The following is a 26,765-nucleotide window of genomic DNA, read 5'->3' as shown; positions in this document are numbered from 1 at the left end:
ATTTCTTAACTTCTGAATGTTCCAGCACTGTTTGGGCAATAATCCAGAAGTAGAAAGAACATAATTTCACCATAAACCGGCCACGACTAGGTGCTCCTCGCAAGATTTCTGACAGTGGTGAAAAGAATTATCACAAGAGTTGTCCAAGAGCCAATGACCACTTGTGGAGAACTTCAGAAAGGCCTGTATGCACGCTCACCACACAAGACTCCATTGCTGAAGAAAAAGCATGTTGAAGCTCGTTTAAAGTTTAAAAAGTAAAAACGGGGGTTATTCCTGCGCTACCAGTTAGGGAAATGGGTCTAATCGATTTTATAACCTATATGCAACTTCTCTTACTGGACAGCTGCATACACCGAAAACAAGGGCTCAAACACCAGCCCAAAAAAATGGTATAAAGAGAGAAGGGGGGGTGCTGCGCTAACCAGAGGGGTCTTAGATTATAGGGATAGGTAGTATTTCCTAGTATCCATAGATCCCGAGGTTTTCAATAGTAAAAAACGTCAGAAAATCGCATGAATTGGAATAGAGAGTATGTATAGATGTAGTGACTCAAAATTGATTATGTATATATAGATCCAATCGGTGATAAAAATATAATAATAAACACTGGTGCATATATTGATTAAAAATTATATAAAAACCAATATTACATATGTTAAAAATGTTTAGAAATTCAATATAGCCAAAGTGCTCTGCTCTTGTGCCTTAAATCTAAAGATCAAACTCATACATATGCTCAAGTGCAAAATAAGGCAATAAAATAAAAAACAAAAACTAACAAGTCATATATCAAGTGAAAACAAACAAAAAACTAGTGAAGCAAACAAGAAAAAAAAGGAAGAAATGGTCGCCTGATCCTTATGTTGCGACCCGTGCGACAGTGCAAGTATAATGTGAATGATCACGTGAGTGAATAAACCCTCTTTGATAATTAGTGTCCAGAGTAAATTAATAATACAAGTGTCCAAAGAAATAAATAGTGTTCAAAAGCCAGTGCTTAAACGCAATACTCCAATGACAGTGGGGTGTTGCTATGCAGATCAGACACTCTATATCTTCTTCATGCAGCATGCACTAGTGTAGATAATGGCCCCTTACCTAGCGGTGCTAGGTCAACCGCATTTAAGTTGTTAACTCTCGAGGTCCTGGGTCTCTCCTGTGTCTCTGTGTCCAGACTTGCTGACTCTACAGGATCCTATTGGGGGCTGGGATATGTCTAGTTGTGGTCCTAACTGGGGTCCTGGGACAGTGCGGCTCCTAGCTCCTCCTCCACATCATGTATTATGAAAATGTCAATATAGCATGAAAGATCGGAATTTGAACCGTCAAAAATCCTAGGTACGATCTGTTTAGGAGATGACGCAAGACGTTGGTCAGGCCACGCCCTACGTGTTTTGTCATTGGACGTCTACGGTCGTAGACATATCCCAGCCCCCAATAGGATCCTGTAGAGTCAGCAAGTCTGGACACAGAGACACAGGAGAGACCCAGGACCTCGAGAGTTAACAACTTAAATGCGGTTGACCTAGCACCGCTAGGTAAGGGGCCATTATCTACACTAGTGCATGCTGCATGAAGAAGATATAGAGTGTCTGATCTGCATAGCAACACCCCACTGTCATTGGAGTATTGCGTTTAAGCACTGGCTTTTGAACACTATTTATTTCTTTGGACACTTGTATTATTAATTTACTCTGGACACTAATTATCAAAGAGGGTTTATTCACTCACGTGATCATTCACATTATACTTGCACTGTCGCACGGGTCGCAACATAAGGATCAGGCGACCATTTCTTCCTTTTTTTTCTTGTTTGCTTCACTCGTTTTTTGTTTGTTTTCACTTGATATATGACTTGTTAGTTTTTGTTTTTTATTTTATTGCCTTATTTTGCACTTGAGCATATGTATGAGTTTGATCTTTAGATTTAAGGCACAAGAGCACGAGCACTTTGGCTATATTGAATTTCTAAACATTTTTAACATATGTAATATTGGTTTTTATATAATTTTTAATCAATATATGCACCAGTGTTTATTATTATATTTTTATCACCGATTGGATCTATATATACATAATCAATTTTGAGTCACTACATCTATACATACTCTCTATTCCAATTCATGCGATTTTCTGACGTTTTTTACTATTGAAAACCTCGGGATCTATGGATACTAGGAAATACTACCTATCCCTATAATCTAAGACCCCTCTGGTTAGCGCAGCACCCCCCCCCCTTCTCTCGTTTAAAGTTTGCTGCACAACATTTAGACAAGCCTGTGAAATACTGAGAGAATATAGTCTGGTCAGAGGAGACCAAAATGTAACTCTTTGGATGTCATAATACACACTAGGTTTGGAGGTCAAATGGCACTGCACATCACCCCAAAAACACCATACCATCTGTGAAGCTTGGAGGTGGGAACATCATGGTGTGGGGCTGTTTTTGAGCATACGGTACTGGTAAACTTCATATCGATAAAGGAAGGATGAATGGAAAAATGTACCAAGACATTATTGATAAAAATCTGCTGCCATTTACCAGGATGATGAAGATGAAACAAGGGTGGACATTTCAGCAAGATGATCCCAGACACAAAGCCAAGGAAACTCTCTATTGGTTTAAAAAAAAGAAATTAAAGCTCCTAGAACGGCCCAGGCAATCACCTGACTTAAATCTAGAAAAAATCATAGAAAATCTATGGAAAAAACTAAACATCAGACTTCTTAGAAGAGGCCCACAAAACCTTCAAGATTTGAAGAGTGTTTGTGTGGAAGAATAGGGTAAAATCACACCTGAGCAATGCATGCGACTAGTTTCTCCATACAGGAGGCTTCTGGAAGCTGTCATTACCAACAAAGGATTTTGTTTTGTTTTCTATGTATGTATGTATGTATGGGTTGTTATCAACATGTGTTGAAAATTTCATGTCAGTAGCACCTTTAGAAATATATTCACCTAGAAAAATTGTGGCATGTTCAATACTTATTTTACCTGCTATATTTATATATATAGGAAGGCCAGTATGGTGGCCTGAAATTATGGGAGGAGCCCGGGGAGTATTTAGGCAGACCACCCACAGTGGTCTTTTTTTGGTTCCAGTGCACGGTATTATGTCATCAGGCCGACTCTGCCAGCTCACTGTGTGTTTGTGAGTCTGGGTATTCGAATTCCAGGGTGTTGCAGTTCCCCGTTCGTAGGTTTTTGTTGATCGTTCCTTGCTCCCCATCGCAGGTAGGACTCATTAAAACCTTCTTTCTACACCCCAACAAACCGTTTTCTGTCATGTTCCCCATTCGTAAAACTGTTGTTACCGCATGTCATGGCTTCCTCTGCCTTATCCCCACCACTTTCTAGACTTACCGTATTATTCACATGCATTTGCACCTAGCCGACTCAATTCGGCCACTCATCATCTCCAGTGGCAAATCAGCCAATAATAATTTTCTCTGTCATTTCCCCTTTAGCTCAGTTGAGATCAAGTTGCTCCATCCTGCACCAGGTTTGGACAGTATTTCCTCAGGTAAAAAAAAAAAAAGTGTGTAAAAAAAAACACACGCTGACGATAGGGCTTGCACCTTCACCAGGGGTCTAGCTATGCCCCAAACAGCTCTTCACAACCCATTTTTTAAATTAAACTCCTATGTCATCTTACTACAGGTTCCCGGTCGAACCAGTTCTCGACCCCAACCAGGACTTTGCAAGCTAGGCCATCGAGTCAGGGTGTAATACAAGGGATCTTCCCTTGCAATTTTTTCTTAAGCCCCCCTTCACGAAATGTTTACTTTAAATACATGATTCGAGTTGCTCATCAGGTGTTAGTAACTGTCACACTGATAAACAAAAACCAAGCGCTCTAATGGACACACCGTGATATATGAAACTAGGTAGGTATAAATCTAGATAGGTGAATATACGTGAAATAAATAATAATCTAGATAAGTGAATATTCATAAGGTGTTTGATTGAACAATACAAAAATTAAGCTGCTATCAATTAGACAGTGATCAGAATCCCATAGAAATTAGAAAGTATATAAAATATAAACTGATGCGCTCTAATAAACCGTTCAATCAATGTGGATCTATAAAAATCAAATGTGATAGGGTATGTATAAAAATGCAAAGTCACTAAAATGAGTGAGTTATAGGAAAAATGTGTGCAAATACACTGAAAAAAATGCACTAAAAAGATGTGCAAATACACTGAAAAGATGTGCTGAGATTTGTGCAAGATACTCCAAAATAAATACTAAAAATGCAAAGTCAATAAATTAAATAAATATAGGGAAAATGTGTGCAAATACACTGAAAAAAATGCACTGAAAAAATGTGCAAATAAACTGAAAAAATGTCCTGAAATGTATGTGTTCAAGTTCCTGAATAATTAATAAATACTTTTAAATGCAAATATTCCCCGTGATGAACACTATACACTCCATGACAATACTATAGAGAAATAAATATATAAATAGATAACAACTTGTTAAATGCCAGTGATATATATAAATAATTAATATATATAAATATAAAATAAATATAAAATGCCGATTGAATGCGATTGTACATAGATGGTTTAGTTCATGGGATGAAATTGATGATTAACACAGCAGTTCATTCCTCAGTGAACTGAGGTAATTAAATTCCTGCAATGCTTGTTTATTCACAATATAGGATATTTCCACCACAGCCGCAATAGTGTAGCTAATAGATTCTCAGTGCCAGATGATTTATGGAAGACAAACAAAGAAAAAGGATCATTGTGCAATGTAACTAAAAAGAAAAGTCCACAAGCAAAACAGCACAGTGATGAACTCACGTGCGCCCGATTAGGTTAGGGCATGCAGATAGGCAGATCTCAGTTAGCTGCTGCGGACGAGGCTTGTCAGACAAGCCGCTGTTTGATACAATGTGTTACACAACAGACCACGTCCTAGGCTCCTCCCACACGTTGCGTCGATGACACGTGACTTTCTCAAGGATAGACCTGAGATGTCAGCGTCTCCGTATTTAGGCATTCAGGTTACCATGGTGATGGTGCTGTGATCATCGGATCATCACTGCTTACTGCTTATAATGTGTATATTTATTTCAAAAACAATATTTAATCATTACATACTGAAAACAATTTATGATGACAAGATAAAAAAATAAAATAATGATAAAATTTGAAGTAAGAAGATAACAAAATAAGAACCTATGTCCATATGTTAATGGACTCCCTCAAGTGGTGCATAGCAGTATTGCACACTCCTGAATTTAAATTTATAGCTAATTCCTTCAAATGCAGGCCTCTTGAACCCATTGGGAAAGAGAGCCTTGACTGTTGGGGGCATAACCAGGGCGGAGTATGGTGACTAGGGGTCACGGTGGATTGGTGGGGGGACGGAGTGGGGTTGGGCCTGAGCTCACTAAGGTGGTTGCCCCAGGGGATTCTGGGCCTTTTTGGTGAAGAAGATCGGTAAGAGCTGTGGCTGAACCCCACCCTGTCCCTCCAACCATGGATACCGAGCTCCTTCTGGCCAGGGTCCGAGAGATGGCTCTTCAGGGTCAGGCAGGGTGGCTTTTCTCCCTCCTGACTCCTGGGGATTCTTCTCCTATTCCCACACCTGATCCCCCTCAGGATCCCCCCCCAGGGTTAGAAGGCGAACTCGTCCGCCTTCCCGCCTCAGCCCCAGCCCCTCTAGGGCCTCCTACTGCTCTCCTCCACATCCTTCCTCCCCCTCTCCCCCTCCTTTGCCTGTCTCCCCCCTGCCTGCCCTGACGGGGAAGGGCTCTTCCTCTGTCATCCCCCGTAGTTTGCCGGCGCGGCGGAGGTCCCCTGCGCGGGCTAAGGCCTCTACTCGGGCCTCCTCGCGCTGTCCCCGCTCACGCAGCCCCCGCGCCAGTGTTCGCCCCCCCTCCCCCCTGCTAATACAGGAGGCGGCCGGGCTGGAGCCGCAGCGCTCCCCGGCCCCCCCCCTCCTCCCCAGTGTGGTGACAGCATGCCTTCGTTCGCGGATGGCGGGGGGGTACTGAGTGGCAGATCCGTTTTCTCCTCCGCCGGGCAACCCTCCGGGACGAAAGGGAGGAGGAGGCGGATCGGTCGGCCGGCCGCTGCTGCGTCCTCTGCAGCTGTCCTCGGCGCTGGCAATGTTCGCTCCGCCGGAGACTTGGAGCGGGACCGGCGCCATCTGGTGGATGCAACGCTCCCTGCGCCTGACTGGGCGGGAGATTTGAATCTCCACACGCCACAGCTGGATACTAGGCACGTTGGGCAGCACAGCAGTGTGGTGTGTGGAGATGGACATGATTGGCCACAGCACTGTCCCCCTGCGCCCGCCTGGGCGGGCATGAGATCACTAGTACAGGATCTATCCTGCGGAGTTCCTTCTGTGCCCGGCAGGGCAGGGGACAGGTTTCTTCCCTCCACGTCCCAGGCTGCGGGGATTGGCGGAAGGCACATTTTCCCTGCGCCCGACAGGGCGGGCAATGTGCAGTTAACCCCTCCCCCGCTGATACCCCGTGCACACCGGCAGCCTCCCGCGCCCCGCAGGGCGGAGGCCAGCCGGGTGCGTTTGACCTCCACCCCAGCGGTGGGGCAACCGCTTCCATACGCGCCTGTCCGGGCTGGCGGTCCTGATGGGATGCCTGCATCGGTTGCCCAACCTCATCCCCCTGCGCCCGCCAGGGCGGGGGATCTCGGCTCCAGACCCGGGCTGGCGGCGGCATCCGCCCCGGGTCAAGCAAGAGGAGCAGACAGGTGTACCTGCCGCTGCTCAGCCTCTGTCCATAGTCAGTCGGATTCGACCGGGTCCGTGGTTGGACCCCCGCCCTTGGACCTTTCCTTGAGTCGGGACAGCCCAGCAGATGATGCGGCCCGCCTACGCTTACAGTCCTCTCGGATCGCCTTGGAGCCGGATTCGCTGCCGGGCCCGGTGGCCGACCGTCCATCACCCGCGATGCCTCCTCGTCCAAGTGAGTATGACTGTGAGTTAATTTGGGGTAGAGGTGCTGATGCTTCCGTATCGGGCCCGGATGACCGCATAGCGTCGGTTGTGAAATCAGTTCTCTCTAGTATGGGTGTCTCGGGATCTCCCAACCCCACCTCCGCTTATGGGGGTGCGTTATGGGCAGTGTCGCCGACGGGTACCCACTTGGCGGACGAGACGAAAGAAAAGATATGGCGTCGCGAATTCGTCGACTTTCTTACCCTCGTTCCGCCGGACAGGGAGACGATCGACAAATCTCGACGGGTTGACGTATCGGCGCAAGGTGAAAAACCCAAACAGCTTCCTAGGACGTTCGGGAACTGGCTGCAGGGGTTTTGTGCCTATGCGGGAGTGCTCAGTGAGCGGTTCCCGGAGTTGGCCACTTCGTTATTTTGCTATTTGGACCTTATTTGGGGTGCATACAAGGTCTATGGGGGTCAGTGCTGGTTCCATTATGACACTCAATTTCGGCAGAAAATGGCGGCACGGCGGGAATTTCGTTTTGATTGTCAGGACGGTAGCCTGTGGTTGCTGCTTATGTGCCCTCACAGGCCTTCGTCCTTTCAGTCCGCGGTCGGCGCCCCTCAGTCCGGAGCGTCGGCCGCTCCAAAGAAGGGTATCTGCTGGCTTTTCAACGAAAGCCACTGCAAGTGGTACTCCGCCTGTCGTTTCAGGCATGAGTGCTCCAGTTGTGGAGGGGCTCACCCCGCCAGTAAGTGTTTTCGAAAGGGAAAACAGTCATTTTCCAGACCCGGAGCCAAGACTGACCTTCTTAAGCCGGAGGACGCCGGTGAACGTCATAAAGATGCTTCCCTGGCTAGACCGGTACCCCCTTCGTAGAGAGGCCCTGATTCTGCGGGACGGTTTGGACCGCGGTTTCTGGATCCCCTTTACCCCGTCGGACGCCCCGACCATGTCTCATAATTTAAAATCGGCGGAAGAATTCGAGTCCGTCGTGGCCGAGAACTGGGAAGAATGGCAGGCCCCTTTGATCTCCCTCCTTTCCACAACCTGAGGGTATCTCCTCTCGGTGTGGTCCCAAAAAAGGCGGAGGGAAAATTTCGCCTCATTCATCACCTTTCCTACCCTTCTGGCTCCTCGGTGAACGATGGCATTGACAGGGAGGAATCCAGAGTGCACTATGCGTCCTTTGACAGGGCGCTTCAGCTGGTCAGGGCAGCGGGGCAGTCTGCCCTTCTGGCAAAAGCGGACATTGAGTCTGCATTTCGCCTCCTCCCGGTCCATCCGGACTGTTTCCACCTCCTGGGTTGCTACTTTCAGGGTAGCTATTTTTTCGACATGTGCCTCCCTATGGGTTGTGCCATCTCGTGTTATTTTTTTGAGCTATTTAGTAGCTTCCTTGACTGGGTGGTCACCCAGGAGGCGGGTATTCAGTCCATTCTGCATTATCTTGATGACTTTCTTTTTGTGGGTCCAGCGGGCAGTGGGCGGTGTCTGCAGCTGCTCACTGTTTTTCAGGATACATGCCGGCTTTTCGCCGTCCCGCTGTCCGCTGACAAGACGGAGGGTCCCGCCACAGTCCTGTCTTTTTTAGGTATTGAGATAGACACGGTGGCGATGGTTTTTAGGTTGCCTAGTGACAAGTTGTCCAGGCTCCTCTCGTTGGTCCGCTTGGCGAAAGGGGCAAAGAAATTACAGCTGAAACAGCTACAGTCGTTGCTGGGTCATCTGGTTTTCGCCTGTAGGGTCATCCGGATGGGGAGGGCCTTCTGTAGGCGACTGTCATGGGCCACGAAGGGCATAACTGCCCCTCACCACTATGTCAGGATCACCAAGCCTATGAGGGATGACTTAGGGATATGGCTATCATTTTTGCAGACTTACAATGGACAGTCGTGCTGGTTGCGGGAGGAAGTACCGAACACACAGCTGGAGCTATATACCGATGCTGCAGGCTCCTGTGGGTTCGGCGCTTTCTTTCAAGGGGAATGGGCTGCTGAACGTTGGCCGGCCTCATGGGCCCACATGGATTTGTTGCGCAACCTCACCCTGCTGGAGCTGTTTCCAATTATTGTTGCTGTTGAGCTCTGGGGTGAAAGGTTGTGCAATCACCGGGTGGTCTTCTGGTCGGATAACATGAGTGTGGTGCAGGTGGTGAATAAACAGTCAGCCAGTTCTCCTCCGGTCGTTTCGTTGCTACGGTTTTTAGTTTTAAAATGTTTACATTTCAACATCTGCGTTAGGGCTAGGCATGTGCCGGGTACCTCTAATGATATTGCCGATGCTCTTTCTCGTCAACAGTTTTGCCGTTTTCGAACACTGGCTCCGATGGCTTCTTTGGAGGGCCTTCCCTGTCCGGCCCACTTATGGAACCTCGTTTCCGGCGTTTGACTGAGCTCCTCCGGTCGTCGCTTTCCTCGCGGACGTGGGCGGCGTACTGCCGGGTTTGGCATGAGTGGGTCCAGGCGTCGGGCGGTGAGTTTAACATTTATTCTCCGGATGACCGTCGTTTAACCTTATTTGCCTATTTATTATTTCTATCGGAAAAAGGCGTTTCCGGGTCGACGGTTTCATCCGCGTTGTCGGCCCTGTCATTTTGGTTCCAGCTCTTAGGGTGGGAGGATGTAACGAAAGCTTTTCTTGTCCGGCGGGTTATCCGGGGTTGGAAGCGGGTTACGCACCTCCCGGATACCAGACGCCCTATATCTATTCAGATTATTTTGGGCATCTTGTCTCTTCTTCCGAATGTATGTTCATCGGAATATGAGACTCTCCTTTCAGGGTAGCTTTTTCTTGGGCTTTCTTTGGTGCCTTTCGAATTGGCGAATTGGTGTCAAAGTCAAAATTGATCCCGGGGGGCATCCTATGGGAGGACGTGGCGTTGTCGCACCGCAGTGTCACGATTTTCTTGCGTTCATCCAAGACTGATTGTTTTGGCAAGGGCCGCCGGGTAGTCTTGCATTATTGCGGCGGCCCCTTTTGTCCGGTGTCCCTGGCCCCTACATTTTTTGTCCATGCTGATGCAACTTCTCTCAGCCGTTTTCAATTCTTGCGCGTTTTTCGTCGTTGTCTGGAGATTTTGGGTTTTCCTGCGAAGGAATTTTCCACCCACTCTTTTCGCATTGGCGCAGCGACCGCCGCGTCGGGTTTGGGTTTCTCTGATACGGAACTTCAGCGTTTGGGTAGATGGGAGTCTTCTAGTTTTTCTCTGTATGTCCGACCACATCTGTTGTGTTGATTTCCAGGTTCTTTTCCGGCACAGATTTGGATCCTCGGGGATTCTTTCGTATACTGGGCCGCTCGTCGGGCACAGATCCGAACTTACGGCAGGAACTTGGGATTCTCATACGATGTGGCGAGGATACGATGGATCGGGTTGCGTGGGTTACGTTGGACTCAGGTTCTTCAGGAATGTCAGCAACTTCGTGCCCACGTTTCTGGTCCCATCATCCTGGTCATACATGCGGGTGGGAATGACGTTGGATATATGCGATCCGTGGACATCATATCTGCTGTAAAAAGTGACATTGCCCAATGTTGTGCTTTCTTTAATAACCTGACAGTTGTTTGGTCGGAAATCGTGCCCCGCTCGGTATGGGCGCGTGATGTCCCTGGCCCCCTTCTAGAACATTTTCGTAGGAAGGTCAATGCCCAAGTGGCTAAGTTTGTGCGCCAGATAGGGGGTGTAGTGGTCCGCCACAGGGACCTGGAGGGTGATAATAGCGATTTGTTGCGGAGGGATGGAGTTCATCTGAATGACATCGGGCTGGATATTTTTAATTTGGGTCTCCAGAGGGGCGTGGAACAGGCGCTGGCTGCGGTGGGGCGCCAGTCAGTAGCTTACTGACAGGCGGGTGGCGGTTTTTGGTGACCTTGCCAGCAAAACACGGCGGTAAGAGGTACGCCCTTCACGCTAATTGGGAGATAGACGGCAGTCCGGCACTTATGGTAAGGACAGGCCCCTCAGTTATCTCCCTTTCCACCAGTCGGAACTGAGTGCTCACAGTGCTACTGTGACTGGCACTGTGGAATGTTAAATGTATGTTTAAGTTGTTAAAGAGTTGAATTTAATAAAAGCTGTGGCCTTGCCCTTTCCAACATGAATGGTGGTAAGTGGTCTTTATTGATGGGAAGAAGGGGTAAGGTCTAAATTGGATGGATCATGGTATGGACCTGGGTTTATTGCACCTCAGCAGTCATGCAGGCCTCTTGAACCCATTGGGAAAGAGAGCCTTGACTGTTGGGGGCATAACCAGGGCGGAGTATGGTGACTAGGGGTCACGGTAGATTGGTGGGGGGACGGAGTGGGGTTGGGCCTGAGCTCACTAAGGTGGTTGCCCCAGGGGATTCTGGGCCTTTTTGGTGAAGAAGATCGGTAAGAGCTGCCCACCCTCCCGCCCTTTATATGGTTGGTACGTCACAGCTTGCTGCGGTTTTTGGTGACCTTGCCAGCAAAACACGGCGGTAAGAGGTACGCCCTTCACGCTAATTGGGAGATAGACGGCAGTCCGGCACTTATGGTAAGGACAGGCCCCTCAGTTATCTCCCTTTCCACCAGTCGGAACTGAGTGCTCACAGTGCTACTGTGACTGGCACTGTGGAATGTTAAATGTATGTTTAAGTTGTTAAAGAGTTGAATTTAATAAAAGCTGTGGCCTTGCCCTTTCCAACATGAATGGTGGTAAGTGGTCTTTATTGATGGGAAGAAGGGGTAAGGTCTAAATTGGATGGATCATGGTATGGACCTGGGTTTATTGCACCTCAGCAGTCATGCCGAAGGTTGATGTTCTCAATCGTGGTGTAGCACCTTACCCGGTGACATAGATTCCCTTAAATGTTGTAATCTCGCTTTGTATCCCTCATTTAAACATTATAACTTATTCTGATGATGGTTCTACACAATGTATAGTATACAAACTTTATCTGAACACATATTGGTCCTAATAGATATATAAATAAATCATATTGTAAATAGATGTACCAGTACCATATAAGTGATATCAAAAAGAGAAAAGAGAGATTATTATCATATAATATTAAAAAATGTATAAAAATTATTATAAAAGTAAAAATGTATGTAAAGCTATTAAAAATAAAATAAATATATATATAAAACCAATTAAAATATAAAAAGGTGTAAAAACAATTAAGAATATATCCCATCATGACGTACTTAATAATCTGATATAAAGCAGTTAATATCAAATTCAATGTTGAGGCCTTTCTGCGCAAGAGTACCCATCTCATATATCCATTTTGATTCGGTTTTACTCAGTTCTCTGTTCTTATTTGAGCCTCTCCAGTGGGGTTTGTATCTCTGAATTGCCCAAAACATTAACTCTGTATGATCTCTATTGTGGTGCGTAGCAAAGTGTTTGGAAACACTATGCTTCGGGAAAGCTTTTTTTATGTTTTGAATATGTTCCCTTATTCGTTTCCACATAGGCCTTTTCGTTCTGCCTATATATTGCAGTGAACAAGAGCATTGTAGGACATAAACTACACCTTCAGTCCTACATGATATAAAATCCTTAATGTCATATTCTTTTTTGGTGCTAGTTGATGTGAATTTATTACATTTTTGCCCATTTTGTTGGGTGTTTTTACAAGCGTAGCACCTCTTGCAAGGAAAGAACCCTTCCCCCTGAAAAAAAGATAATTCTGTCACACGTTTGGGTGGCTCCGGTACATTTTTTGCTATCAGATCTCTTAATGTTGGTACTCGCCTATATATGAAGCGCGGTTTATCAGGTGGAATGTTGCCGAGGGTGTTGTCTGTTTTTAGAAGAGGCCCGTATTTATTGATAATTTTTTCAATTTTTTTATGTTGTGCACTGAAATTCATTATCAGGGGTATGTCATTAATAGTTTTATTATCTTTAATTTTATCTTGAATGAGTAACTCTCTTGGAATTTGGTTGACTGCTTTAATTTTTTTTCTCTAATGAATTCTTTACTATATCCTTTATCTTCAAACTTCTTTCCCATCCATTGAGCTTGTGTTAGATATTCTTTATTATTAGAGCAGTTTCTTCTAAGACGTATGAATTGTCCTTTTGGGATGTTGATTAGACATGGTTGGTAGTGACAGCTGTCAGTGGGTATGTAGCTATTCCTTTCAACTGGTTTGAAGAACGTTTTGGTACTGATGGAATTGTTATGAAGCTATATTTGTAAATCTAGAAAGTGGACTGTTTTGTCACTTATCTCGTATTCGAGTTTGATATTTTTCTGATTAATGTTTAGTTGATTGAAGAACTGGATTAGACTTGGTTCATCCCCTCTCCATATTACTATACAGTCATCAATAAATCTTTTGTAAAGTACCATATTGTCTGGAACATCTGAAAAAATTGCTTCTTCCTCCCATTTGGCCATGAAAACATTGGCTACACTTGGGGCATACTTGGCTCCCATTAATTGTTAATTGTTAATCCCAGTTAATTGTCTATAATATTTTTCATTATACCAAAAGTAATTGTGTTGGATTCCAAAGGCTAAACTTCTTATAATGAATCTTTTTTGTTTTGAGATAAGGTTACTAAACTTATCCATAGCCCATTTGGATGCCTCTATCGCATTGCTGTGATCAGTTACTGTATACAGGGAAGCTACATCAGCTGTTGCAATAATATATTTCTCTCCTGATTTTAGAGCCAGAGTTTCCAATATTTGTATCAAATGTTTCGTGTCTCTGAGGTATGCTCTGGTTTGGGGCCAAGGGTTGCAAAAACTTATCAATATATTCTGCCGACCTGGTGTTGATTGACTGAATGCCATTTATGATGGGTCTCCCTGGCGGCTGTTCTACATTTTTGTGTATTTTAGGCACCGTGTAAATGATGGGTACTCTGCAGGTGTCCGGTACTAAGTATTTTGATTCTTTTTTGGTTAGGACATTCTTTCCAACTCCTTTCAAGATTAGATCTGATAGCTCCCATTTATATTTCTTTGTTGGGTTCCCTTTAAGTTTAATATATGTATTTGTGTCACTTAGTTGTTCTAATAATTCCCTGTTATAATATTCTTTTGATAACATGACAATTGCTCCTCCTTTGTCAGCTGGTCTCACAACAATTTCCTTATTTTGTTCTAGCTGTTTTATTCCCATGTGGATGGTTTGGGATTCATAAGTTTTTTTATATTTTAATTTATTCAACTCTTGCATCACCATTCTGTTGAACACTTCAATGTGTTCATTATTTGAAATGGGTGGGCTAAACAGTGATTTATTTCTCAGACTGCTGTGGATAATTCCCCCTGAGGTTTCTGTCTCCATGGTATGAATAGTGGGAGGCTTAGATAACATATATTTTTTAATGTTGAGTTTTCTGGTGTATTTTTGGATATCAACATACATTTGGAATTTGTTTAGATTTCTCGTGGGGGCATATTTCACACCTTTGTCTAATGTAGTAAGTTCTGCTCATGTTAATTCTAATCCACTAAGATTATATATGCCTTCTCATAGTGTTCTCTTTTTCTTTTGGATTTTGCGTCCAGCTCGGCATCCCCTTTTCTGTCTGGACTTCTTTCTCTGATGTGTTGATCTTGTCTGGGGGGAGGGTCTTCGTTCCTGCGATGTTCTAAAAAAGACCGTGTCTGTTCTCCATCATTATAATTCCTTAGCGGTTCATACCTATTGGTGGTATGTATCGGGCTTCTTCTTAATTCATACCTAAACTGTTCCTGCTCTGTATTTTCGTTCCTCTTAGGATTAGATTGATAATTCCGAGATTCATTTCCATTTGAATTCTGCTGGTACTCCCTTGATTCATATCTATTGGGACTTTTCCAAGTCACCTTTCACCACCTGGAGAGGCAGCCCTATTGGACTTGTCAAGGGCATGTTTTCTAATGAACTTCGGTTAGTGTATGATTTGTCCGCGCCTCATTGTTCTCACATTCCAAGTTTGAACTCCCTAATACCCTCAGAAGAATTTTTCCTTAAGTCGACCTAGCTATTCAAGCCATCATTAGCGTAGAAGTAGGCGCTTGGCTGTCCAAAGTGGACATCTCAGACGCTTTCAAATTACTGCCCATCGAGCCATCCCTTTGGTGGTGGCATGGAATTAGGTAGAAAGGCTTGGCTGTTCGATACTTTTGCCCTTTCCTGAAACCTGTTGCTTCACGCACGTTGCCAGAAAGTGATCCACTATCTTGATGGCTTCCTGCTTATCGAAAAACCCGGTGAGCCCCCAGTAGATTTGGACAGCTTAAGAGGGCTATTTGGTAATCTTAATGTGCCCATAGCAGAAAACAAAGTGGAAGGCCCAGCACAGTCCATCACCTTCTTGGGTTTCACGCTCGACACACGGTCCATGCAGGCCAGCCTGTCCCAACAAGTTGACCCACATCAGGCCGGTCGTTCACACCTTAACCCTTACTCAAGGGTGCACAAAGAGACAGCTACCATCTTTGCTTTGCATGCTTAATTTCGCCATGAGGATCATCCCTCAGGGACGGTCCTTCATCTCGCCCCTCTTAGTTTTCCTCTCACAGGCGCAAGATCCTGACCAAATTCTTAGGCTAGACACAGCAGCAATAGCGGATTTGTCAATGTGGGATGAATTTCTCACAAACTGAAATGGCATATCAGTGTTCATTCCATCAGCATCCTCTGCTTCACCTCAGGTAGTCACAGACGCCGCAGCCTCTACAGGCTTTGCGTCAATTTTTGGCCATCATTGGTTGCAGGGCTATGGCCACCAGAAATCCTCCTGATCCCTAGGTTCAGTCAGCCCTCCTCACTATTCAAACTCTACCCTATTGTGGCAGCAGCTCCAGTCTGGGGCAGCACCTAGGCAGGGAAACAGTGACGTTTGCCACAGACAATCAGGCCACAGCCAATATCATAAAGGCAGGTCCAAATCGCTAGCCATCATGTCCTTTATATATATATATATATATATATATATATACGTTAACTTAAAGTACAGGGGTAACCTTGTAGGGTTTTCCCCCACCCCAGCCACTTCATAATTACATTAGACCTCGGTGCAATGTGGTACCGCTGTACATTGCTTGGCTCCTAAATGCAAAAAGCAATTTTTACAATTGATTTTTTCTTATGAGTGTAATTTATTATTTATTTATTATCTATTGGCCACAGCACAGTGCAATGTGTTGGATTGAGTCACACCAAACTGTGCTGAAAAAAAGTACTGCATGTTGCAGTGTGGCGGTGTGAACTGTCCTGGCAGGGAACAAAGCTTTTTGCCTTGTCTTGCTGCACCTGGTATGAATGGGCCCTGACATATAGTGGTATTATAATTCTCCATTAAAATAACAGAATATGTGCTGTTATAACATCAGAAGCAAAACTGTTAAAATATTGGAAGCAAAAATGTTGTATGTCAGCAGCAGTTGATTAGTGATACCCACCAATAATAAATTCATAACATAAGCTGGTGTCTGATACAGCAGAGGGGGGTATGTTAGAGTATTTGGTGCACTGGGTGCACTGGCGTGGGCCTTGCTACCTTCTCCATCTGGTGTTGCTTTACTAACTCAGTTTGGGAGGTCTGCAGAAATTGCATTCTTAAGGCACTAAAAAAAAACAAAAAAACAGACATTTCGTATGTCTATAAAATTATTTTCCAAATAGCAGTTAAGAGAAGAGATATAAGGTGATGTTTATTTTTTAGTCACTACTTCCTTTTCTTTATATCCCTTCATCTATGCCATGCTCTGTTGTAACTGCATGAGTTACCTTCATGATGTCATCAGTGTGTCTGGTAGTCTGATTTTCATCTAAGCCATGGGGGAAAAAAACCTTTAATTTGAGGACGGTACAGTCAGTATTATGGTATCACAAGTAGTGAAGCAAACTGTTTGCTTTATGGTGCTGACACTAACTGCAGACGGCTGTCAGTGTGGAGGAAGACTGTTTCCAGCACAGTTTTACTCATATCCAGTGTCTGAAATTTACACTTGCTGTGCAAGAAATATTTACTCTCTTTAAAGCCTGCTGTTTCATTTGTAATGTTTGGTGATTTTGGCTGAAAACTACCACGTTAAAGCTGAAGCTGAAAGTAAGTTGCTCAGCTACTATATTTTTATGTCATTCCCATGTTAACTCTTTACTTTTTTCTGCCTACAATTTCTGTTCAAGATTTTGCTCCTGTCTGGCTGCAGTATGCATTAAGCACTGGTCTTTGTGAAGGATTCAAGAAAACATGATCCATCTACTGTGACTTGTAAATGTAATGTTGCCCAGATGAGAGGTGTGCCTGTGGCTACACTAATTAATGGAGTCTTCTGCACACAGTGGCCACAGAATTACTTTACTGATCAACATAGGCTGCCAGTTGAAGTAACTGCAAATGTCTTGGAATTTCCATGAATGAAATACAATTCAACACATAATTAGGCAAAATAAATCTAACTGTAATTGAAGCTATAACTGCTGCAGGTGTGTCTCTGCAGAGCCAACCTATTTCTCACCTGGTCTCCATGCCTGTCTCAAATTCTCTTGCCCTGCACAAAAAATGAATTTCTCTCCTGAAACTTCTGTCAGTTCATCAGTTCTATCCGACAGGACACACTCTGGTCATGTGTTTAGGAACTTTCCTTGTTGGTTTATTATGAGAAGAGCAGCTGTGAACTTCCTCTAATGTCATATCCAGGAAACCAAATTAATCTTGTTCACTGTAATTTGGAATTGCCTGAGCAATGATCCCATACAGTGACTCTAATGCTGGGCTCCATTTCTCATGACCTTGCTCCTGATTTTCAGTTTCAGATTCAGATTTCTGTTGACAACTTAGCTTTTACCTGACTATTATTCTTGTCTGCTGCCTACCCTGACCTTCTGTTGCTGCTAAGCCTGACCTGTTGCTTGTCTTTGACCATGGTCTTGCTTCTTAGTTCTGTACTTCATACAATTTCTGCTAGCTGTCAACTGTTGCCCATCCAGGTGTGTTCAACAACAAAGTATACCACACCTTGTGTGGTATGCTGGTTCCCCTTCAGGGTTTAAATATTCTACTTACTTCAAGGGGTCTGCATGGCTTAAAGCAATCCAAGGGCCAGACATCCAGGGAAAAGCTAAGAATTACAGATCGGTAACCCAAGAGTTCCAGTGGAGATCTCAGCTGAAATGGCAGCAATACAGGAATATTGCAACTGGAGGGTGTCAAAAGAGGGTGCTGCAAAAATATTAATTCATTCTAATGCATAAATATAACATACAAATAAAACAGTAAAACACAGGGTTTGCATTGTGTTATTGGTCTGGACTAAAGACTCTACATCAGTGGTTCTCAACTCCTGTCCTCAGGACCCACTAACAGGCCAGGTTTTAAGTATTACATTGAGGAGATGCAGACTAGAATTCATCAATCACTGAGGAGCAAATTATATCACCTGTGATGTATTTCAGTTATCTTGCAAACCTGGCCTGTTAGTGAGTCCTGAGGACAGGAGTTGAGAACCACTGCTCTACTTATTGTCACTTGATATCACTGTCTGATACAATAGCCAAATTAAGCATCAGTCTTTAGAGGATAGCATCAGCTTCCTTGAAATGAGGAGGAGATATGAGGAGAATCAGATCTTTGTCACCACAAATGCATTTCACTGTCTGATATTTTCAAGTTGCAGGCCTGCCTTGCGTTTGCCCTGCTGACAATAGGTCACATGTAGGCAGTTAACTTAAATGAAGTACCAAGCCAATAGGCAAGAGTGTATTCTTTAAACAAGTGTTGATGATGAAAGCTGATGTTCAAACAGAGTTATCACACATGCAGAAGTAGTGGAGGCAGATTTCATGCAGAGCCTTAGCCACAGGTTAGACAAACAAACAGCTGAATACAGAAGGCCGGACACGTTGTAACAGTATAAATAACCAAAAACATAAAAAGCTCTATTAAGAATGTCACAGATATATGCTTAGGAAGTAGCTCTTGCACCCAGCCAGAAAAAGCAGACTTCCACAAGTTAGGCAATAAAGCAGAGGACTGTTAGCCGCTTATATACGGTTAGTGCAAGTATTTGGTACTTTTCATACATCCTCATATCAGTAGTATTTGACATCTTAATTATTTGCTGATATACATGCAACAACATCAGATGACTTCCACCGGCACTCCTCAGCTACACTAACTAGACCCCTCCTACATTTGAGTGCAGATATTGATAGAAAATGTACAGTGTGTTTGTTATTTCCCCATCCCTAGTGCTGCTGTATTATGCAATAAATGGAGGGGATCTGCACAGCCAAGAAGAGAGCTAAGGATGTAAATGTTTGTGAGCAATTTTAGGAAACTTCTTGTCTTGACTGGGCAGTAATGTGTTTGAAGCAGGACTATAAAATTTTTGCATTAGCAGTGCACTATACCTATGTGCTTATCTTCTTTAAACATATTGATATTAGTTATTTCCCTTACATCCTAAGCATTAATGTACTGTAGAAGGGCAATGCTTTACCATCATATTTTTGTTTTTTAGACATTAATGAATGCAAGGAGTCAAATCCTTGTCATCAACGCTGCTTCAACACAATTGGAAGCTATCGCTGTGGATGTGATCCAGGTTATCATTTGAAAGGCAGAAGTTGTTTTGGTAAGAGTTAAATCAGAATTACTACTGTAAAATAAGCATACCACACACACAAAAAAAAAATTGACTGTAGTTTTCTAGCAATAAGGTAACCTCTTAAGGCTAGTAATCCCAAACGAATACAGTAAAACCTTGGTTTGCGAGCATAATTCATTCCTGAAACATGCTTGTAATCCAAAGCATTGTATATCAAAGCATTTTTTTTTACAGTGTATAAAAGAGAAGAGAGGCACCTCTAAGTGTAGCAATAAGTTGTTAAATGTTGTACCTTCATTAAATGTAACCATATTGCTCCTCTCTTCTTTTTTATACTCCAGTTGTGACATGACGCTACTCTTATATCAAGACATTGCTTGTATATCAAGGCAAAATTTATTAAAACATTTTGCTTGTCTTGCAAAACACTCTCAAACCAAGTTACTCTCAAACCAAGGTTTTACTGTAAAAGCTATATTTGTGACTTTTCTATTGTCCTATTATCCTTTATTTGATGATCATAAAGCTATCCTAGGCTTGTTTTTGCACTTTCTTACATATCTGAGCTGCTGGTCCCACTGATTATGCTTTTGGCTAAGTACTGTACATTTGCCCAGTACAAAATTAGCCTAGGAACCATGAGTGATACAATCTCTATACTTGTGAGAGATTTAACTGCTGGATATTGGCAGTATTTTCATTTGCAGGACATCGCATGTAATGTGCTGCTATGGACATGATAGGTGCCCATTAGGTAAATCTCTCTGTAATGTGCAACAGCATTGGGCAGCCCATTCACTTGAATGGGTTGCCATTGCGTTTTGCATGTGTGTTTTAGTATGTTGGAAATGTACGACAAGACATGCAATTGCTACCCATATTTGGGGTGGCATTAAGAAATAATGGCACAGCAAGCCCAATGCACATTTTGGAGCACATTTAACGCATTCCCTGAATGTGAAGGTGTGAATGGGGCCTTGGCCTTGCAAAATTCTTTCTTAGATTAAATATTTCTGCACAGTCACTAATGTCACCTTTTCAGAAACCTCCACCTCAGCATACTGTAGATTGCTAGACTTGATAATAGAACAAATAATGGATCCACACAGCATAGTGTGGTACACATAGTGGTTGATTTACTAAAGGCAAATAGACTGTGTACTTTGTAAGTACATTTGCACTTTTCAAGAGAATTTGCTACAGTGCTTAGTAAGAAAGGAGAAGCACTTCTGACTTCCATCATCCAATCACATGCAAGCAAAAATAATTTTTTTTTACATTTTCTTTGCATGTGATTGCATGTGGTTGGGTATTCTTTGAAAAGTGAAGTGTCACTTAATTTACTAAGCTCTGGAGCAAAAGTGCTTGCAGAGTACAACTAGCAAAATTCACTGTCTATTCACTTTTAGTAAATCAAACCCATGCATTCATTTGTTTACCTGGGTTGAGTATTATAATCAGGTTGTAAATGTGATCTGTGTCCCATTCAAGTAATTTCCATTCACTTCCTACACTGTAAACACAATAGAAAATCTTTCCAAAATTAGGTAAAAACCAGGATAGGATACCAGATCAAGTGTCCCTGTTAAATGATTTCCCCACTATTCTTGTTCTGGTGGCAATTCAGAATGTTTTATTTTGGCTCACTTTCCCTCCCAGTGACAATGGTCAGCAGGACCAAAAAAGAGAGTGAAAATCCTACCAATCTATCCAAAGCTATAAAAAAAAGTTTTTCCTCTAGATACACTTTAATAATAGAGTATAGGTCCTTATATACAGCCAATATGCTGTAACCATAGTTACATAGTTACAAAATTTAATCACATAAAGTATAGAAAATAATCTACATGAAATTTCTATTTCCGATAGATTTAAATGAATGTCATCAGAATGTATGTCGACCTGATCAACTTTGCAGAAACACACGTGGCAGTTATAAGTGTATTGACATTTGTCCGATTGGATTTACAAAGGCTGAAAATGGATCATGCATAGGTAAGTTTTTTTAGTCAAAAGGTAGTACTACAGAAGTATTTGTATTAAAATATTAACATTGTGGAATGACAGGTGAGTTTGTAATAGTTCTAATATAACCCCCTGTATCCTCTTATTTCCATATTCTTCAATAAACAAAAATAAAAGTGATCATAAAACATCTAATGAATCATAACAAGCTTCCCTGGGCAGACACCTACATTTATAAAGCCTACAATAAAGAAATCTACAGTGTTCATGGCATTGATGCTTCCTCATCTACACTGCAGGCAGCTGTAGACTTTCTAAGAATATACATGTATTTTTAGTAGATAAAAATGTTGCACTATGTTTTATGACTAAATGTTGGTCAAACCTATGGACAGTATATATATATATATATTCACAGCTGGGCAGGAACTTTCAGCATATTTGTAATAAGCATGTATGGCTGACCCAAATTGTATACCAAAGGCTGGTGGCTCACGCTCTCTCTGCAGGATAGGTTCACTGAAAACAAGGATCAGCCCAATGATCCAATATATGATGAAACCGTTCAGGTTTGCAGCACCGTAAAAAGTTTAATAATGATTAATTTACATAGACAAGTTTTATACAGTGTGATAGTTGTGTGGATGCCCTTTTTCAAACAGCATTGAGTCTAGAATTAACAGTATACCATTATCTAAATATATGCAAAAAGTTCCAGAAATGACAAAGAGACAAAGGGGTTGATTTACTAAAACTGGAGAGTGCGGAATCTGGTGCAGCTCTGCATAGAAACCATTCAGCTTCCAGGTTTTTTGTCAAAGCGTAATAGAACAAGCTGAAGTTAGAAGCTGATTGGCTACCATGCACAGCTGCGCCAGATTTTGCACTCTCCAGTTTTAGTAAATCATCCCCAAAGTAATCTACAGGTTCAAACAACATCACGTCTGATAAATACATATATGCTGCAAGGAAATTCAGTCAATAAACAGCTATGAGCAGTCTCCATTCATAAAAGAGAATAGTTAGAACACATACAGTACATGCCTCGAATAAAAACAAAAACAATGAACAATGTAAAAACAAATCATTAAAGAAATAAGTACTAATTGTAATGTACATTGAGACCCTCTAGGGTTACTTCCTTGTTTCAACTTTGGAACAGTGTCTATAATCATATATTAATGTTGTATTACTTTGGGGGCTAGTTATAAAAAAATGTGCTTTGCCAGTGGCTCAACATTCGTACATGCTGAGCAAATAATACCTTTAATGTTTGTAATAATGTAATAATGTGTAATAGCTTCTTTGTTGCCTTTGCTGAGTGATTGTAACATTCCCTATTATTTGTATTAGCAAAATAGCTATAAGAACATTAAACCATCACTGTTAACTTTCACAAATAAAGCAATTAGCCTAACACCATAGACTAAGAACTTTTGACCAACATGGAATGTAATATGGGTGAGACTGAGTGTTCGGTCGAAAAAACCTCCAGCTGCAGTGTAATGTGAAACATTTAGTAGTGGTATTATATTCCTACTGGTTGTTAGAGAGTCTGCACCCGCCGGCATCCTAACAGCCAATGACTTATCTCTGCTCGACTCATTGGGCTGTCAGCCAGGATTCCCGACAGACAGTAAATGTAAAAAACAGCAGAGATAGTGTTAAAGAAAAAAAAAGGTGTGGGGTCATCCCCAAATTTCATACCAAGCCTTTAGATCTCGTATGGATCTTAAGGGGAACCCCATATAAAAAAGCCTGAAAAAAAATGATGGGGTCCCTCCAAATTCAGTATTAGACCCTTTAAGTCTGGAATGCATTTTAAAGGAAAACTTCATGCAAAAGAGCAATATGAGGTCCCCCCTATCTGAACCATACCAGGCCACATACCCTCAACATGTTAGGGGTATTGCCAGGGAGGACCCCCTGTAAAAGCACCTTGTCCCCATTTTGATGAGGACAAGGGCCTCTTCCCCACAATCCTGGCTCAGTGGTTGTGAGCATCTGTGTGTGTGGGTGGGGGGCTTATCAGAATCTGGAAGCCCCCTTTAAAAATAAGCGGGCCCTTGATACCAGCCCCTCTTTCCACATAGTATGCCTACTCATTCAAAAAAGTAAAAGTAAAAAAAACGCACATACACACTTTTTGACAATTCTCTTGTAAAAAAAAATGTAAATCCACTGCCAATCATGATGTCCAGCGATGCAGATCCATGTCATCTGTGATGTCATTGTTCAATTTATGGTCATGTCCATATATGGTAAATGATGTCATCAAGAGACCCTATCCCACATCCCCATGCATCAATCTGAATCGGCACTGCTGTCATCTAGCCATTTATGTACTATGGCCGGGCAGGAGCAGTACCAATGCGGGTGAACTTACCCATACATCCTCCTGCATCGCTCACTTGTGTGCACTCTCTAGAGGATGCAGTGACAAGACTGGTGACCTGCTGTGTCCAACATCCGCATACCCTTGGCATACTTTAAACAGGCTCACGCCATTCTGAATGAATTTATTTGGGCACATAAGGGACCCCAAATACATCAGTGGCCCCTGGCCCTTCCCAGGAGACTGGTAGACTGGTGTCGTCATTGGTATATTAAACTGTGGCCCAGCATTGAACAAGCCAAGACCTCGATACCACTCACTCAAGCCCTGTGGTGCTATGAGGCTTTGTCTCTCCCAAACAGCACCCTCTGATGGACAGATACAATCTTTTGATTCGGGGGGGTGGAGCCACAAGATGGCGCCAAGTTTGAATCTGCCGTGAGGATCCATGCACCACCTCGGGCCGGTATGCAGCTGTTCGCAAGCTCTATTATACCCGATATGCCTATTTTACGCCGCCCTATGCTGCCACATTAGGAGACCTGAGCCATGCTGTGCAGCGCTACATGATATTGGCAATTGGCAACTGGAAAGTGAGCAGTGATCACTGAGACTGTACTGAATCCTTACCCTCTGAGTCCGTGCAGAGTTTTAGTGTTGTGAGACCATGATCTACAACCTGCTTGTGACCTTTTCTCTATGGTCTCCAGACTCCGGTCAGACTCTGGTCAGGCTATCCTCTGGTCTGGATGAGATCCGCTTGCTGCGGGATACAAGGCGAGGCAAGTGTAAAAGCCGGAGCTGCTCAGGATGCTGCAGCATCTAACCCGGTCCCCCTGCCTGTGAGAGAGGTTAGTGGGGAAGACGGACGCTCCTGAGCGGACGGCGCTAGACTGACTGACTGTCGGGCAGAGTGAGAGCTGGAGCCAGTGCCAGGTGTAGAGGAGGAAAACAAAAAAAAAGCCACTATAATACCTGTCGGTACCCGCTGTTGCTCTGGCTGAGACGCGTGAGGGGGCGCTTGAGGGGACCAGTGGACATACCCCCGACTTTGTATGCGTGAGAGGCTAGGAGGTAGTTGGGTTCATTGGCAGAAAGTGCTGTGTGACGGAGAGGTGGAGGTGTCAGCAGAGGGGGCAGTGGAGCTGGTCGGTTGCAATGCAGCGGGACAGTCGGTCCTATAGAAATCCCTAGAGAATTGCCTGTACTCAAACTTAGCTTAAAGTTTTTTTTGTGAAGCTTACTGTTGATGTCCAGAGCATCCGAGGATCAGCATGTCGGAGAAAGCCGTTAACGGAAGCCATTCGCTCTGTGACCCACCCTCCGGTAACGAACGGCAGTGTTCAGGAGATTCCCGGAGAACTCTGGGGATTATCAGCAATAACCCAAACGGGGGGGGGGGTTCAGAGAAAGCCAGACATTCACACGGAGAACTGCACAGTCCCGGAGACAATAGGAAATCTATGGAGGGCAAAGTGAAACTGAACCCAGAGATGGACTGAGAGGATCAGGAAAAACTCAGGAAACCCAAGGGGTGGTGAGTCAATGCCCATGGTGTGATATATGGTTAATACTAGAAGCTCAAATTAGCTGCATGACTCTATAAATACAGTCATTTGTCAATATTTGTCATAATGCCTATTGCTAAAATGGAAGAGCTATAAGAGCGGAATAACTGAGTTGGGGGAGAAGATAATATGTCTTAATATAGAAGAAGACTAAAACTGTATTGAAGATATTATTACGGAAGAGACAGTTTTTGATTATAGTAGCATAGACCATAAGCCCAAAAAACCCAGGGTCTTTGCCCCCTTTTTCTTCCAAATATAGAATATACAGCGAATATTGGGGAGTATAGAATACCATTTACGGTGTAGATAAGGTCACAAGACCCCTTATAGATTCCTGGGTTCAGTCATGGCACCCAAGAAAGGCAATAAAACACCGCAACCTCAAAGGAACAAAAAGGAGAAAAAGGAAAATAAAAATAAAAACACTACAGGGGCTTAAGCAACTCAAACAACAGACATCAAAGAGTTTTTTCAGCAATTATAATTATAATTCCCCAAACACTACAAACATTGCAGTTATCACAGGAGCTACTGAATGTTGTGGAATCATCCACAACATCAGGGTCATCAGAGGAGGAACAAATAAATCATCCTAGAAATAGCTCACCAATAGACACAATTGGATTATCTTTAGAACAGAAGGAAGCGGACAAAGAAAAATGGGACATGAGAACATATATTCGCTCTCTCCCGACTAGGGCAGATATGGACCAATACGTACACAGGCTGGAAAAGTCATATAAAATAGAAATACAAGAGCTTAAGACATCTACGCAGAAAACACAAGAAAAAATGGGTATAATAGATACAAGAGTGACAAATATGGAGCAAGAACTGATACAAGTAAAGGAGAAAATTCAAGAGCAAGATAAACAATTAAAACAAGCCATAAATGTTATAGATGAACAGGAAAATAGAAACAGAAGAAATAATGTAAGAATTAGAGGATTACTGAAAATGTGAACTCAAAAGATTTGATCACAACATTGTATGTGAAACAAGGTATTTCAGGAATTGATTCAGAACTCAGATTCAACTGATTTAATAATTGATCATGCACATAGAGTAATGGGCTCAAGAAGACCAGATCCTAGTAAACCAAGAGATGTTATCTGTAGGATGCATTAAGTTCAAACAAAGGACAAATTATGATGGCCGCACGACAAAATAAAAATATTCAATTTGAAGGGACACAATTAATATTTTTTCAGGATTTATCTAAACATACATTAGACAGGAGAAGAGCTTTAAAACCCCTTCTGGAGCAACTAGTAAAGAAAAATCTTCAATACCAATGGAAATTTCCATTTTAGCTGCAAGTTCAACATGAATGATTAACAGTAACATATAGGGACCTGGAGGATCTACCGAAATTCCTGGAAAGCCTTCGACTTCCAGAAGTAAAATTACCAGATTGGCCCA

General features: G+C 43.1%; 1 protein-coding gene across 1 annotated transcript in view; it reads left to right on the top strand.

Annotated features, from left to right (window-relative positions):
- HMCN1 (hemicentin 1) overlaps positions 1-26,765 on the top strand; it is a 656,490-nt gene that overhangs the window by 590,499 nt on the left and 39,226 nt on the right. Inside the window, exons 101-102 of the mRNA XM_073592871.1 lie at positions 19,386-19,499; positions 21,342-21,467. Coding sequence (XP_073448972.1) covers positions 19,386-19,499; positions 21,342-21,467 — 240 coding nt within the window. The remainder of the gene's footprint in view (positions 1-19,385; positions 19,500-21,341; positions 21,468-26,765) is intronic.

This window comes from Aquarana catesbeiana, linkage group LG07 (assembly GCF_042186555.1).
Source record: "Aquarana catesbeiana isolate 2022-GZ linkage group LG07, ASM4218655v1, whole genome shotgun sequence".
Classification (NCBI taxonomy): Eukaryota; Metazoa; Chordata; class Amphibia; order Anura; family Ranidae; genus Aquarana; species Aquarana catesbeiana.
This window is presented reverse-complemented; position numbering and strand designations above follow the sequence as displayed.